A 16,248-nucleotide genomic window follows, 5' to 3' on the forward strand; every position below is an offset into this window, starting at 1 on the left:
CCCCCAGCGAGCCCCAACGACCTCCGGGCTGGTGGGCGCAGCGGTCTTGCCCTCCAAGGCGGGACTCTCCCTGATAACCTCTCGCTCGCAAGAGCACGTGTCCGGCGCCTCACAAGAGGCAATGGACACAACACCTATCCTCAAGGCGCAACTAGCGCCTAAGGAGCGGCGAGGCTCCCTCGAACGCTCCAGAAAGGGCAAAACACCCGTTACAGGGCCTCGAAAGGGCTCTGTAATTCAATCTCTGTAATATCCATAATCACTACTTCTGTGTCTGTACACACAGCACTTATTAACTTCCAATATGGATACACAAATAATTCAATGGAACGTCAGAGGTCTTCTCAGAAACCTTGATGATGTGCAAGAACTGCTCCACAAACACAATCCAAAGGTTCTGTGTTTACAGGAAACACACTTAAAATCTATACACACAAACTTTCTCCGAAAGTATGTTACGTTTCGCAAAGACCGCGAGGATGTTGTCGCATCATCTGGCGGTGTAGCCATTATTGCTGACAGCAGTGTAGCATGTCAGCATTTACAGCTCCAAACGGCCCTTGAGGCAGTGGCCGTTCGAGCCGTACTTTCAAATAAACTCATAACCATCTGCTCCTTGTATATATCACCACATTATCACCTTCACAGACGAGACATAGAATCATTAATAGATGAGCTCCCGGAGCCCTATCTGATTCTTGGGGATTTTAATGCACATAGCAGTTTGTGGGGCGATTCACGCTGTGATGCGCGAGGTCGCGTCATTGAACAGCTGCTGTTTTCTTCTGGAGCATGTCTCTTGAATACAAAGGAGCCTACGTATTTTAACCTGGCTAACAAGTCATATTCTGCCATAGATCTTAGCATTTTATCGCCGACACTTTTACCTTATTTTAAATGGAGTGTGCTTAATAACCCGTATGGCAGTGACCACTTTCCAATAATCTTAAGTACGACGGAGCAAGATCAACTTATCCCGCAGGTCCCCCGGTGGAAGGTTGAATCAGCCGATTGGGAACGGTACCGAGATCTTACTCATATGACGTGGACTGAGATGTCCGGTATAGCCATAGATGATGTTGTCACATATTTTACAGCTTTTATACTAGATGCCGCCTCTAAGTGTATTACCCAAGCGAGCGGCACTGGTTCTAAGCGGCGTGTTCCCTGGTGGAACGATGCATGTAGGCAAGCGCGGAGGAACCAGAACAAAGCATGGGCGCTGCTTCGCGATTCGCCAACAGCAGAAAACCTGGAAAATTTTAAGCATGTTAAATCACAGGCGAGGAGAACGCGCCGACAAGCAAGACGAGAGAGTTGGGCAAAGTTTATCTCAAGTATTAACTCTTACACAGATGAGAGAAAAGTCTGGAATAGAGTGAAGAAAGCTAACGGGCAACAAACGTATTCCTTACCTTTAGTAAAAAGCCACGGAGAAAGCCTGGAAGATCAAGCCAACTCTCTTGGTGCACATTTTGAATACATATGGAGCTCCTCGCACTACTCCGAAACCTTCCTAAAGAACAAAACGCGAATAGAACAGCAAAAGTTACAAAGGAAATGTGCTAAACGTGTGGCGTACAACGAACCATTCTCCATAGCAGAACTGCAGGCAGCACTGAACTGTTGTAATACATCCGCCCCAGGTTCAGACCGCATAATATATGAGATGTTGAAACAACTACCCCCCGAAACACAAAAAACCCTCCTCTACCTTTACAACATTATATGGTTTTCCGGCGAGATCCCCTCTGCTTGGAAGGAGGCTATTGTAATCCCAATTCTAAAGCAAGGAAAGGATCCTTCCTCTGTATCAAGCTACAGACCCATAGCACTAACAAGTTGCCTCTGCAAAGTTTTCGAAAAAATCATTAATTGTCGCCTACTACACTTCCTCGAATCAAACAATTCGCTCGATCCATACCAGTGCGGGTTTCGGGAGGGTCGATCTACCAGTGACCATCTTATACGCATAGAGGCACGTATCCGTGAAGCTTTTGTCCATAAGCAGTTTTTCTTATCTGTATTCCTTGATATGGAGAAAGGTTATGATACTACGTGGCGGTTCGGGATATTGAGAGATCTCTCACACTTAGGTATAAACGGAAATATGTTCAATGTTATCGAAAGTTATCTGTCAAATCGGACATTCCGTGTTCGAGTGGGCAATGTTTTGTCACGGAAATTTGTACAGGAGACTGGAGTGCCGCAGGGCGGGGTGCTCAGCTGCACGCCCTTTATAGTAAAAATGAATTCTCTCCGTCTACACATATCACATAACATCTTTTATTCAACATATGTTGACGATGTGCAGATAGGATTTCAATCAAGTTTTCTCGCTATCTGTGAGCGACAGGTCCAGCTTGGTCTTAACAAGGTCTCCAAATGGGCTGATGAGAACGGGTTCAGAATGAACCCACAAAAAAGCACCTGTGTTGTTTTCTCTAGAAAAAGAGGCCTGCACCCTGATCCTGAAATAGTGTTGCATGGTGAGCGTCTGCCTGTAAACAGGGAACATAAATTTCTAGGGATAATTTTAGACGCGAAATTAACTTTTATACAGCACATAAAGTATCTTAAAAACAAATGTATGACAACAATGAATAACTTAAAGGTTCTCTCACGCACAACCTGGGGCAGTGATAGAAAATGTCTCATGAACTTATACAAAAGCCTCATACGCACACGACTAGACTATGGAGCCATAGTTTACCAGTCGGCTACTCCAACTCCTCAAAAGATGCTAGACCCTGTCCACCACTTAGGAATTCGCCTGTCCACAGGCGCCTTTAGAACAAGCCCAGTGGAAAGCCTGTACGTTGAATCGGATCAGTGGTCACTGCATCTGCAGAGAACATATTCGTCTTTCATGTATTTTCTTAGAGTGAACGGAAACAATCAGCATCCCGCGTATTACACCATAAACGATTTGTCCAGTTGTCAACTTTTCCGCAACCGGCCCACAGTGGCACAGCCTTTCTCCATGCGTGTTAGAGACATGGCTGAAGAAACAAGGGTTCCACTGCTCGAATACCACCTTATGTCCCCTGCTATACGGCCTCCGCCGTGACAGTGGCAACCAATACACTGTGATACATCTTTCGTAGCTGTTACAAAGCACGCGCCTGTCGCGCATATACGAATGTACTTCCTCGAGTTACAGCACAAATACTCTTCTCCTGAATTCTTTACAGACGCATCGAAGTGTGATTCTGGCGTATGCTACGCAGCGGTCGGTCCATCCTTTTCAGATGCCGGTGTTCTGCACCCTAACACAAGTATTTTCACAGCAGAGGCCTACGCGATATTGGCTGCCGTTAAACACATTAATGAATTTAATATCCCAAAGGCAGTTATATACACAGACTCTTTGAGTGTTGTAAATGCTTTGAAAACTGTCCGGAAATATAAAAACCCTGTAATTCTATCTCTTTACTCAGCATTATGCACAACCTATCAGTCCAAACAGTATATCGTCGTATGCTGGGTGCCGGGGCATCGAGAGATAGAGGGAAACGTGTTGGCTGACCAGCTAGCCACATCCATCCACGCAAACGCTTCCAACACTTGCACGACTGTCCCTGTAATGGACCTCAAGCCCTCAATAAGGAAAAAGCTAAGGGCTTTCTGGCAGCTCTTGTGGGATAAAGAGACAGAAAATAAATTACATGTTAACGAGCCGTATCTAGGCAACTGGCCGCCGGTATCAAAGAATCGCCACACAGATGTAACACTTTGCAGACTCAGGATAGGACACACATACAGCACACACGCATACCTCTTGTCCGGTGGCGATCCACCCACGTGTGATAAATGTGGTGAGCCACTAACCGTGCTTCACATCCTGCTGCAATGTACTCAATTAGACACTAATAGGAAAAAGCATTTTCCATTACCACATCGGCAGCTAATTCCACTCCATCCTCAAATGATTATAGGTATAGAACCTTTCTTCAAACATGAATCCCTGTTTAGATTTTTAAAAGATGTAGATAGTTTCCATATTATAGCCCCAGGAAATCCGTAGCACAGCCTCTAAGAGAGGTTTCTGCTGCGGTAGGTGCAATAAAAGAAAGCACCTGCCTCTCAGCCTTTGGACTCAAAGGCCCCCGGAGGCATTAGTGCTATTTACATATTCTCGCATTTTAGCTCCATGATCACTTATCACGCGTACTATATCCAGAGACCACTATATGTATCACTATCATAATTTTATGCTATATCCTATTTTACACTTCCATGTCATTGATTGATTTTAGGCCACTTTACAGCCATGTTACATTCCACCATCGCCACTCACAAATCAGCGCTTAACACAACATTATCAGTCATGGCGCTCTTTGGCCATACCTGGCCCTTGCGCCACTAAACAACACACATTCTATCCATCCTTTTACACGCATTTCAATAGGAGCACCCGAGCTGAAGCTTCCTCTAAAGGCAAGAGTTCTGGTGAAAGCTAAACACTGTTGTGGTCTGTGCAACTATAGTGGGCTTTACTAGCAGTGGAATTTAGCTAGCGCTACAGTGGCATATCATAGCTGCACCTTTGTTCTATGAGTGTTTGCACACATTGCTGAACGACAACCTTCCCTCGCGCATGAATGGTGCAGTTTCGTCTATTATCTCTTTTGCCACGTTAGACGACTGGCACATAATAACCACTGTCATAATGAGTGTCATCATTAACATTGACATACTTTGTCTAGTACAAGAAAACCGCACCTTGCGGTGATCTCTCCTTATCTCAGGTTACACTAAGCGATTACATCTCCTACCTGCAATTTGCCAATTTCTTTGTACCACATAGTATTTTTGTCATACTCGACTCCATCTCCCTACTTTGGCGTACACTATGTCAACTCTAATAGACCAACATTTACTAGCCAATCACATTATATCGCTTGTACAACTCCATCTCTTCCTCATGCTATTAATGAAAATACTGCCTACGACTGCTTCCTCTGTAACGTCAACCATGGCCTTCTGTTTCTTTAACGGTTATGTGTACGATTTCTCGTGCCACCACTCGCTGTGTGGCTGTTCATTTAAAGAAAACTGTTTCATAACATGAAAATATATACTCCGCATGTTATCACAGGTAGGATGCAAGGATCGTTTGCTCCTTGTGAAATTAATTAGGCTGGAAAATGTATCCAAGAGTTTGACTCTTGTTTATGTCATGCCATTACCCAGTAGCGAGCGTATAAGTTTTGAAGCCCTGTAAACATGAACAAGTCATCGTCACGCTGATAAATCATTGCAAGGCTTCTTTAATGCATTCAGTGCATGACACAAATTCATAACTTGGAGTATTGCTCAACTGCTCATTTGAATTCATATGAAGCGTTGCTTGCTGTCTTTATTGGTACAGTTGCTGAATATATGTACCATTGTGTGTATAGGTGCATAAATAAATGCATCAATTGCTGGTACTTGTTAACCGTTTCATTAGCGGCATGCACTGCTGCAATGTATGCATGCACATACATAAAATGCTTCCTCTATTTTATGTCTTGCACCGTCCTTATACGCAACAGTTATGCGCTGTTACTTCTCCAGACAAAAAGCTGTTCCTCTTTCTCGTGGGTACGCCTTTTTTAATGAGATCTGTGATTTTCTCTTACTTTCAGGGCATTCGACCTGCTGAACACGAGTAGTCCAGTGGCAAAAAGGGTTCAAGGCTCCGCTGCGACCTTCAACTTTCCACTTTCAGAGGGAGGCCATGGAGTGTGCTGGCAGAGAGCTGATGGCTCTGCAACTGGTTACTGGGAAGCCAGTTGTACAAGACAGCAGGCGTATGTCAGTGATCTCACTGACATTCACGCTGAAGGGCGTGTCCCATCTGGCGCAGGAGATCTTTGAGGCTGACCTGTGCAGGTAAAGCAACCACATAATGTATGCGAAGTTTTCATAACACTAAGAGAGGCAAGGACTTCATGGGTACCACGGTGAACATTTGTGGATTGTATGATAACAACACTATTTAAATATAATGATCCTTCTTTACTGGAACAGGTGTCTGCAGTAGCTGCAGGCAGCCTCCCATAGTCTCTTCAATAACAATGAATTTTAGGGGGGTATGGGCCAAAGAAAGCTTTAAATCATTAATTGAACTAGGTCTTACCCGAAACGACATAAAGGTAATGACCATCCGGTGTCTGCAGGGGGGGGCTTCGGTGTTTTCGGGCGCACCACCGTATGACGACTGTCCTATGACGGGTGAAGTTAGCGTTCTGGCGTCGTTTCCTCTCCTCCACTTAAGCTGTTAACAGCACGGGTAGTACTGCCAAGGTAAATGTACCTGGTAGCGAAGCTTCCATAGGAGCCCATACGTTCAAAACATGGCGGTCCATCGCCGGTTCATGGGGCTTAGCGCCATCTGTATGTGGTGGGAACACTTCCGGCGGAAGAAAAAATAACGTGACGCCATGTCCGTTAAAAGCAGAAGTGACGTCATTTTGTTTTCGAAGGCGCGAAATTTGTTTTGTTGTTCTTCCTTTGGAGCTATATATTCAAATGCCCCGCCATTCGGCTTGATGGGCGTTTCGAGCTTTCAGCGTGGAAAGCGATGCAGGAGAAGGCCAGCCGTACGGTTGTCGAAATCGCATCCCTGCACAGAACATATGGAACATACATTCTTTGGAGGCCGACGAAAGCTCTAGGTGTAGACTGCTGATCCTTTTGTCGGATGCCAAGCCCGTCGGCCAGCGCAGTCGCACGAAAACAACTACACAATTATCTGGCGGTCGTAACTCACTACTATTGACTGAATAGATTAAGAAGCAGTGAAGCTACCCGCGTCACCAAATTCAGACAAACTTCGACAAGCAAGAAAGCACAAATTGTGAGGGGGGCGTATTTCAACAGGTGATACGAGTGCGCCTTTCTGTCCATTTCAAGACGTCCATTGCACCGCGAGTGATAGTGGCGTCAACCCCCCTGTAGCGATGGGCGCCGAAAAGAAATGCATTTATTAATAATATAAAAATTAAACGTATTTTCTTAACTCATCACGAATATATAAAATTGACTAGGAATTTTATTTTCGTTGAATGAATCTAAGTGTGTCTCGTTTGAATTAAAAAACGCGTTTTTCTTTCCCAATGTTTGTTCCCTCCAAACATAGTCGCGCTTCAATCGCTGCTCCCATAACCCCCCATGCTGATGTCGGTGACAATCTGTACTGAACCGCTTTTCACCCGAAGCTTCGCGACCTATTTGGATCGACCTTGGTACTGCCCTTATCCAGTACTCAGCTCTTGTGATGGTACCTGTCGGCTAGATTGTGCACCGTTGCCAGTCACTGGATCCCTTTTATCAGGGCTGGCCTTACGTCTTAGCCGACAAGCCGTCACAAGATTGAAAAAAAAAAGCGACGTAGGTGGCGACGGTGTCGTTAGAGGCGGCAACGACGTTGATCCCACTTGCTCACCGTCATCATGGTGCGGACGGTGATGCGACATCGGCTGTGGAGCTCCGTTTCCAGCCGTGGTACCGCGCACTTCCCACGAATATGTTGCGGGGATGTTGGGAGTGTATAAAGGCTGTACTTACAAAATATACACAGGATCAGTCAGCGTAGATAAGATAGCTGACCAGCAACAACGCGCAGCAGCCAGCGTCTCGCGATCTTCTTCGTCCGCTGTCGTCTTTCATTATTCCGTAACAGTATCTTATCATGTAAGAAAGCAACGTCACTTTCCTGCTTGAAGAAGACAAGTTCGTCATCTTGTAACTTTCCTTGAAAACATTGGCAGCACAACCACACTACTTTTCTAGCTACCTATAACATCCACTTTTTTGAGCATTTCTATTGTTTAACTATTCTTAACCCCTTGTGCTCTCCATGTGTGTGAATGAGAGTGACCCATAACATTTTGGTAAGAGAAGCAGTTGCGACATTCATAAATACAAGCCCACTTAACAAAACGCAGGCACCTGACACATTTCGCGTTGTAGCATTTTTAATTATTGCAAAGTCCTTATGTTTGAACAGTTCTTCAGTGATTCGTCAATCCTGCAATGTAAGCTTAGCTGCTGTTGAAGTTCCCTCGGGTACGTTTTAAAGCATTTCACTTACGTAGGCATGGCCGATTCTGTTAGATTGGCGGCTACCAGGCTTTGGCCCATCCCATAGAAGTCGCGAATATTCTGCCGCAAGTGCATCTCCTAGCGCCTTGTATTGCCCGCGGCGCTGCGCTTTCTTTCCACTGGTGATTAGATCATATTCAGTAGAAGAGCACAGGCATGCTTATACAGATCATCCGTCAACAGTGTTGTAAAAGAATCAATGCATCTGTTTTGATGCATATATCACAAGATGTACTCGTTTTACATCTAAATGACTCGGAAATGTGATGTTATACTGTTTTATGTCGTTTTGGAGTAAGTCATCACGTGCAATTGCATCAAGAATGTGACAGATATGTGAACGGTAATAGTTGATTTCCGATTGCCTTTCCCTTATTATACATCAAACTATCGTTCATACGTTTTGAGGCAAAACCGCGAGAAAGACGTGCTAACCGGGCAGACGTTCGATTCGAAGTAACTAAACCAAAGTCGCAGTTTCGCAAGAAAGGCGAAGCATCGATTGCAATATCAAACTGCTATACGCGGCTATACGAAGAAAGGATAGCAGTTTTACCGGCCGTATAAACGTGCAAACATTCGCTTACAAAATTGACAGGCATCGCGTTGACATTAGGTTCGCTGCGGTACGACGCACGTGACGCCGACGCGTCGAGATGGTGGGGCGCCGGCAGCCCAAGACGCGTTTTGTTGTTTTCTTATTGCGATGTGTTATAAGACGGCAAAAAGAAACCGAAACGAAATCGAGCTGGTGAGCGATGCCGCATGCCGCCGGAATGAAACTGGACGCTCACATCGTGCCGCCTGCAGCAGAAGCGCCGGCTCATTGGGGTCAATATCGCCTACCAAAACCGTGCAGTGCGCTTCCAACGTCACTACGCACAACGCGCAGTAAGATACATAGGTGAAGGTGCTTATCGCAATAGGGTTGACGGCGAGAGGTGTGAATGCGGCGTTCGACGACTCGAGAGATTTGCTTATGACGGAATAAGAAACTGCGTGGGCGCCGGAGTTTCACGTGATACGGGACGGGCAAATGTTGCGGGAAAGCTGATGCGGCGGGCAGCTACTACTGTTGTCGATCGTGCTCACCTCGCGCATTATCTTGTTTACACGGCATATAGCGGCCGCAAACCGTGTCATACGATCGCATTCTGCTGCAGGGAACGGCGGCGCGTTTGGGTTATCGTGTAATAAAGGCGTGATGGTGCGCTTCAACGACACCACGCGCTGTGAACAGATAGGTGAAGATCTTATCGCAATAAGGTTCAGGCGATAGTTGTGAATGCGGCACGCAACGACCCGGGAGATGATTTGCTAATCCCGTAATAAAAGCTGAGTGCGCGCCGATGGTTTCACATGAGACGGGCGAGTGATTGTTCCATTGAAGGTGCCGCGGCGGGCGGCTACTGTTGTCGATCATGTGCCCTGCGCATTTTCTTAATTGCATGAGATCTAGCGGCCGGAAAACATATCTCACACTCGCACTTTGACGATGTGCTAAGCGTTGCTCCTGGGAAATCGTACATAATAATAATAATAATAATAATAATAATAATAATAATAATAATAATAATAATAATAATAATCTTTATTCAGTATAGTTAAAACAGTATACAAAAAAAAGGAAGCGCCGAAGCCACAAGAGGGCTTGTGCGGCGACAACCGGCAGCCGCGGCAATCTACGCGACACACCAGAACTCCATCAGAAGCTGGTTGTGCATTTGGCACAACCATCACACATTATCAAATATGCACTGATAACATCTGTATATATTAAAGGTTCTCTAACGCTTGTACAGCAACTCTCAGTGTTTTGCGGGTGGACAAAGAAAGTACATCGTCTGGTAGTTCATTGAAGATAGCAGGAACATAATAGCGTCTTGTTGCTTTACCGTAGTGAGTGCGCACTCTCGGTTTAAGATAACGAGGAACATGTCTCAACGGTACCGGTTTCGTATTTATGTGCCTGTGTGCACTGCTCCAAAAATACTTAAGTACGATTTGTTTAAAAAGATTCTCGAAAGAAGGCAAACCGGCTGTTCTAAAGACACTGCTGGGCAAATTCTTCTGTGGCATGTAGAGGACGCTTGTAGCGATGTTTTTCAAAATCCTATTAACTCGACATTTCCATGTGAAAGAGCAGTTAAAAAAACAACACATACCGTATCTTAAAACACTATACCCCAGAGCCTGGGCGATTAGTTTTCTGATAGAAAAAGGCATCATGGTTTTTAAATTAAACAACAAACATGCAACACTTCTAAGTTTCTTACAAATATGGCTCAAATGAGTATTCCACGTCAGATCACTGTCTATGTGCACACCAAGATACTTAACCGACTGGACGCTAGCTATAGGTTGACAAGAGCACAGAGAGCAGTATGAAGTGTGTAAATATATGGAAGCGACGCTTGGTACATCTTTGTGCGGGTTACGAAAACAGACAAGTCTGGATTTGGTGCTATTTATTTGTATTAAGTTTGAGGCAAACCAATCACTAACTTTAATAGCGTCCTCTTGAAGGTTAGCCAGGGCGCATGAAAACTCAGGGTGGCTTGACACTAGTAAAGTGTCATCGGCATAAAGGAATACGGTGGATGCTTTCACGTGGTCACATATATCATTCACATATAAGCTGAACAACAAAGGAGATAAGATAGACCCTTGCGGGACACCGCACACCAGACTTACCGCGTCACTGCAGATAGGTCCAAACATGACTACTTGTGAGCGATTGTGAAGATAGTTTTTAATTAGTCCCAAAAGGACCCCTAAATCCATATGAATACAGTTTAGAGATTAAAATTTGATGATTTACTGTGTTGAAAGCTTTTTTTACGTCCAAAAAAAGCCCAAATGCCACCTCATTGTTTTCCAGTGTTTAGTGCAGTAAATCAGAGAGATTTTCTAATAGCACCTGTGTTCCAGACCCACTAACAAATCCGTACTGATTCACACTCATTAGGTCATGTTTAGCAACAAATGCATTCATCACAGAAAGTACGTGTTTTTCTAAAATCTGGGATATGCAGGAAAGAACAGAAATAGGGCGGTAGTTGGCAATATCATTCTTTTTCCCACTTTTGTACAGAGGAACAACGCGAGCACTCTTCAGTGAATCTGGCCATGTACCAGTTGCAATTATGCCGTTTAAAATAAATAGCAGAACATGTTTCAAAGCTGTAATGTTTCTTATCAGATCAGCTATGAAAATGTTGTCAAGTCCGGCGGATTTATTACGTTTCAGACTAGACAAAATGCTGAAAAGATCAGATTCTGTCATAAGAGGAAGGAAGGCTGATGGCGATACACTGTTTTTAATCTTTGTCGAGCTCAAAGTTTGGACTGCGACCCGTTGCTCAGCCGAAAATACGTTATTGAACTCATTAGCCAAAATAGGCGACACTACACCGAAATTATGCTCCACTGTTTCTTGGACGGACAAGCGTATGTTACCACGTAACTGGTTTATCAGGGACCAGGTGTTCCTTACGTCGCGACGAGTGTTGTGAAACTGCTGTGCAAAGAACTTCCTCTTTGATAAGCGGATAAGCGCAGTTACCTTATTTCTAATGCAACGATATTCTGCTCGAAGTTTGTCATTTTTTGGCGCCCTGCGGCATCGAGACCAGAAAGCGTCTTTTTCTTTGATAGCAGCCAGGATTTCCGAAGTCAGCCACTGGCAGTCAATTTTACGTTTCTTCACAACCAAAGTTTTTTTGCAGACTTTCCTTATTTCGCCTAATATCCTGACCAAGCTATCGTACGCAGTGTCGTTAGTGTTATGATGAGTAAATGAATCCCAATCATATTCAGTGACATGATTATCGAACTTTTTTTGGTCTAGAATGGTCACAACACACCTGGTAGAGTTAGCGTGCTGCATAGAGTCAGTTTTCATAAGGCGACACGCAATGTAATAGTGATCTGCCAGTTTCTGTCTGATTACAGCTCCGGTCACTGAAGAAATGTCCGACGCACGGACGTTAGCGTGGTCAATGCAAGTAGTTGTAATGCGATTATTAAGAAATTCTTCTCTAGTAGGATCGGCGATATGTGGTTCAATGCCAAATTCTGCGAGTACTGTTAAGTAACTTTCAGTGCCATGGCGATCACCCTTCATCAAATAAGATCATTTATAAGATCATATAAACAAATTTCTAATGTATGTATGTACTATCAGGCATTAAAATGCTACTGCTTTTCTAAGCCATACGTCTAGGTGGCCTCTAAGCTGCATATAGAAAAGATAAAGATAAAAGATAAAGCATAAAGATAAAAGAATGTTGACCTACTTCAAGAAAGTAGCGATTTCTGTGCGCAGCATGCAACAGAACTCCTTTTGTGGACCTTTTCTGGAACAAGCTTTCCGAGTAGTATTGGCTGTGCGGCCTCGGAAAACTGTGGTAAGGTGCCAACAAGCCAACGATATAATTCCTGAGAAGCAAACATTTATTATGAAAAGTATTAGGGCAAGTCACAAAGAGGCACATCTTCTAATCTACAATTATATTGCATTTGTAATCTAAATATTCAAGAATTTCCTGAAAAGAGAAAGAAGGTAGGCAGCAAAGTGTACAACAGGAATTGAAGCAAAATTATTTAGGCTTACGTTATCTGGAAACAACGGACATTATGAGAGGGGTGATTTACAAACACATTTTGAATACCATACAGAACATAATTTTTGAGTAGGTGAACGGTGGCCAAAGATAAAATAGGGATACAGGCCGAATTACTGACATATGTGGTGTTTTCATCAGAACGAATGCATTTAGTTGGTTTGAATACCTAACCTTGGCAAACAAATGCAGAATTATAAAGACCTTGTCTCTCCAATGTACAATAGCATCTACCTAACCAAACATTGGTTCATCATTTTCTGCAAACATTACTACATCTGACAGAGAGATCTTGACATTTCAGACACAGGCAGATGATACAGACATTGCAGTTCGACGAACATCATGGGGCTGAAGCCCACATTGCACAAACGCAGATGTCAGCACACAGGTACACCAATTTCAGGTACAGTATTGCTGGGTATATAATGCAAATTTGGCAGCCCTGGGCCCATTCACAGATCACTGGACATTTTCATTTGGGAAAACTCAGCTACATACTTCTGAATAATCTTAAAATTAAAAGTTTTTTGGGACTGTAGCTGTGTATTCTTACCTTCAAATCTCATGGTTGTTGGAATCCCACCGATGGCACCGGCTGTTGGAACCTCAGTGCTGACACCCGTTATTGCAATCGGACCGCTGGCGCCCGTTGTTGCAAATGGGTCGCAAGCCCCAAGGTTAGCGTTGGCCTGGTGGCCTGGGGCACAACTGGAAGCATTCGAAGGTCCTGGCAAAGCATGAGCCGACTGCCAACAGAACAACTTGTTTCTTCTAGCATCGCAAAAGAGCGGCCGGTCAGGTCGACCGAAGTGGAGGGACGGGAGAGCACGTTACTCAACAGAAGAAATCGGAGCCTCTCTCTCGGCGTCCGGGGGCAGCTGCTTTTAAACTCTTGGCGTCGCGGGCAAGAAGGAAGGTCACGGGATGAGACCACGTGACGGCGGCCACGGACAAGCTGAGAGACATGTTGAGACGAGTGTAGTGACGCATCAGACGGGCCGGCGCCGGTCAGACCTCCTCGCTTTACACTTGGGGAGCTCCTCTCCCCGGCTGCCGCGCTTTGACAAGCGTGGGCACACACACACACACACGCACACACAAAGACACGTGGCACTGAACATGCCGGGACGCGCTTGGCGGGAATGCGTTGGGGCCGCTCCGAACGGGCCAAAATGTCCGCCGCTTTGAACGAAGCCGCGGCGTCCGTTGCATCCGCGCCGGCTATACCGCGCGTCGTAGGCGAAACGTAACATGGTCCAGTGATGGTGCAAAGGACCAAAGCGCTTTATCTTTGTGATAATATGAACAAGCATATGATGCTTAGGTCTGAATGCATCGGGGCCGTACAGACTTAGAAACAGGTCATTGTGGCCAGTTACTAGGTGGTCTAGTTCACCGAGTGTATCTGGGGACATGACCGGTGAAAGAAGCAACTGCGTAATAACAGAAAGCAGTACAAAGCACTCACAACGCGACTCCTGCAGATAACCTTCTGGCAAGAAGTTCATAACTATTAAAAGAAAATGTAGCAAAAGGACCAAACTGGAGCTTGCCGAGGATGGAAAGGTAAAGTCAGCTTCAAAGAATCTTGAATAATCACTCTTGCTTACGAGTCTGTGAAATTTAAATTCAGACAAAGCTTTGTGCAACTGACCTAGGCTCATCCATGCTGCCCCTTTCTTAATAAATTTGCTAAACAATCTCAATTCTAGGGGAACAACTCCTTGCAATAAGATGTGCATGTAGTCATAGAGGAGGTCTGATAGCAGTGAAAAATGACGAATGTCTGCAAGGACCGACCTAGACTTTATGTAATATTTTGCTGGTAATGCGCACTTTTTTCAAACGTGCCTCTTGCACTTCCAATAAGTGTTCCTTGTATTGCGACTCTGTTCGGAGAGGGCGCTCTAATTCATGATGAAATTTATGAAAGTCCAGAGTTGGAAGCATGCACGTACGGCAGGCAAATAGTACGTTTTTACTGAAGCTTTCTTTAAAACCTGCAATATTGTGAGAAGCCAAAGAATCACCAATGTATGCCACCCAGAAACCAAAAAAGAACTTCTGGTCATGAGCAGTTTTAAAACTGCACCCAGTTTCCAGTGCCTTTAGTGTAGAAATGAAATCCTGTAGCACCACAGCATTTGTGTTTAGTGACTTCAGGTCACTAGAATTTCTTACTGTAAGCAAGAATATGTTGCTGACTTTTGACCTCAATGATAGTGGCACATTCACAAAGGAGATATAAAAAACAGTAAGCTCTTCTCTCAGGCTCCTTTTCATTCCAATAGGATTGGCCAATTCTATGTCGTCAGAGTACAAAATCACAACAATGGTGTTTTCATGATGTGACCTTGCAAGTGGGTGTGTCTGAAAACGCGTCCCATCAGTAATATCTCTTAGCAGATCACTGGTCCAAGTGCAGATGGACGACTTGAAAAATTGGGGGAAGCCTGGATGCAGCAGCAAATTCTCGAGCATCCTTTTCAGCGGTACTAAGTAAGCCTTTTGGCTAGAAGGCAGTCTACGCTCCTCAGCTGGAACATATATGTCTTGAGAAGCATATAATGCCTTTCTTGCCCTCTCGCTGCGTACGACAGACACATCAATTGGAGACCCAGCTGTAGCCAAAATGTCACCAACCCCAGCACCAGCCATGTCTACCGCTGCATTTGTACAGCGATGTTGCGCTGCAAGCTGTCTCGCCAAACATGAAAATTTCGGAAGAATGGACGTACTTGCTGGAACTTCAGTGGCCTCCGTACCTCTATACGTATCGCAATGTAGTTAAGAGACAGAAGTGCCGCCTAAATCACTGTGAGTCGCTGGCTGTGGATTACAAGAGTCAGCTTCACTACTGTTGGCAATTTCTGAACCCTTATTGCTTTTAATTAAACAGCAAGTGCTCTCAACATGACAGTTCTAAAGCGCCATACTGGGAAGCCGCCTTTTGCATCTGGTACAGACTGATGGCGCCTTGCTTTTGTGTACGTGTCTCACATGCAACAGAAAGGCATAAACGTGTCTGGTAGTAAATCTGCATACTACAAAAGCGTGTTTCCTGACCTGAGATGCGGTGGGTCCCGTGGAAACCTTTCTTTTGTTTTCTTCTGAACTGATGGCGGGTACTTCTCGTGAAAAATCTGCAAATGTGCGAGATACAGGCTGTAGTCATGGATACACCTCCCATTATACGGGCTCATGCAACAGCTACACTCGTGTAATAAGCACCCCTTTATTTTCAAAGTAGATTATTTTAGACAAAGAACATTTATGGAGCAAGTTTTATCGGTAGTACTACTGCGGTTCGAAGTTTGCCCTAGAGAGCATGCGAATAAAAAGCTAATGCTACTGCACAACACAGTGATACATTCTACCCACTGGTAAATTGTTACCACACTCCACCTAACGAAATTCTTCAGAGGAACTACGATTCTTTATAGTAACAACTAAACGAAAATGACCGGCAGTGATGTGAAATAAAGGAGCGGAGGCAAACGTTTTTTTCTGTGTGCGAGTAAAATTC

At 44.6% G+C, this 16,248-nt stretch overlaps 1 protein-coding gene and 1 pseudogene across 1 annotated transcript in view; both read right to left on the reverse strand.

Moving 5' to 3' along the window:
- The window catches only part of LOC139054487 (uncharacterized), a 44,542-nt gene that overhangs the window by 14,521 nt on the left and 13,773 nt on the right, over nucleotides 1-16,248 (reverse strand). Inside the window, exon 3 of the mRNA XM_070531521.1 lies at nucleotides 15,789-15,865. Within this exon, the coding sequence (XP_070387622.1) occupies nucleotides 15,789-15,865 (77 nt within the window). The remainder of the gene's footprint in view (nucleotides 1-15,788; nucleotides 15,866-16,248) is intronic.
- Nucleotides 12,327-15,203, reverse strand: LOC139055002 (uncharacterized; annotated as a pseudogene).

Source organism: Dermacentor albipictus, chromosome 1 (genome assembly GCF_038994185.2).
Source record: "Dermacentor albipictus isolate Rhodes 1998 colony chromosome 1, USDA_Dalb.pri_finalv2, whole genome shotgun sequence".
NCBI classification, from domain to species: domain Eukaryota; kingdom Metazoa; phylum Arthropoda; class Arachnida; order Ixodida; family Ixodidae; genus Dermacentor; species Dermacentor albipictus.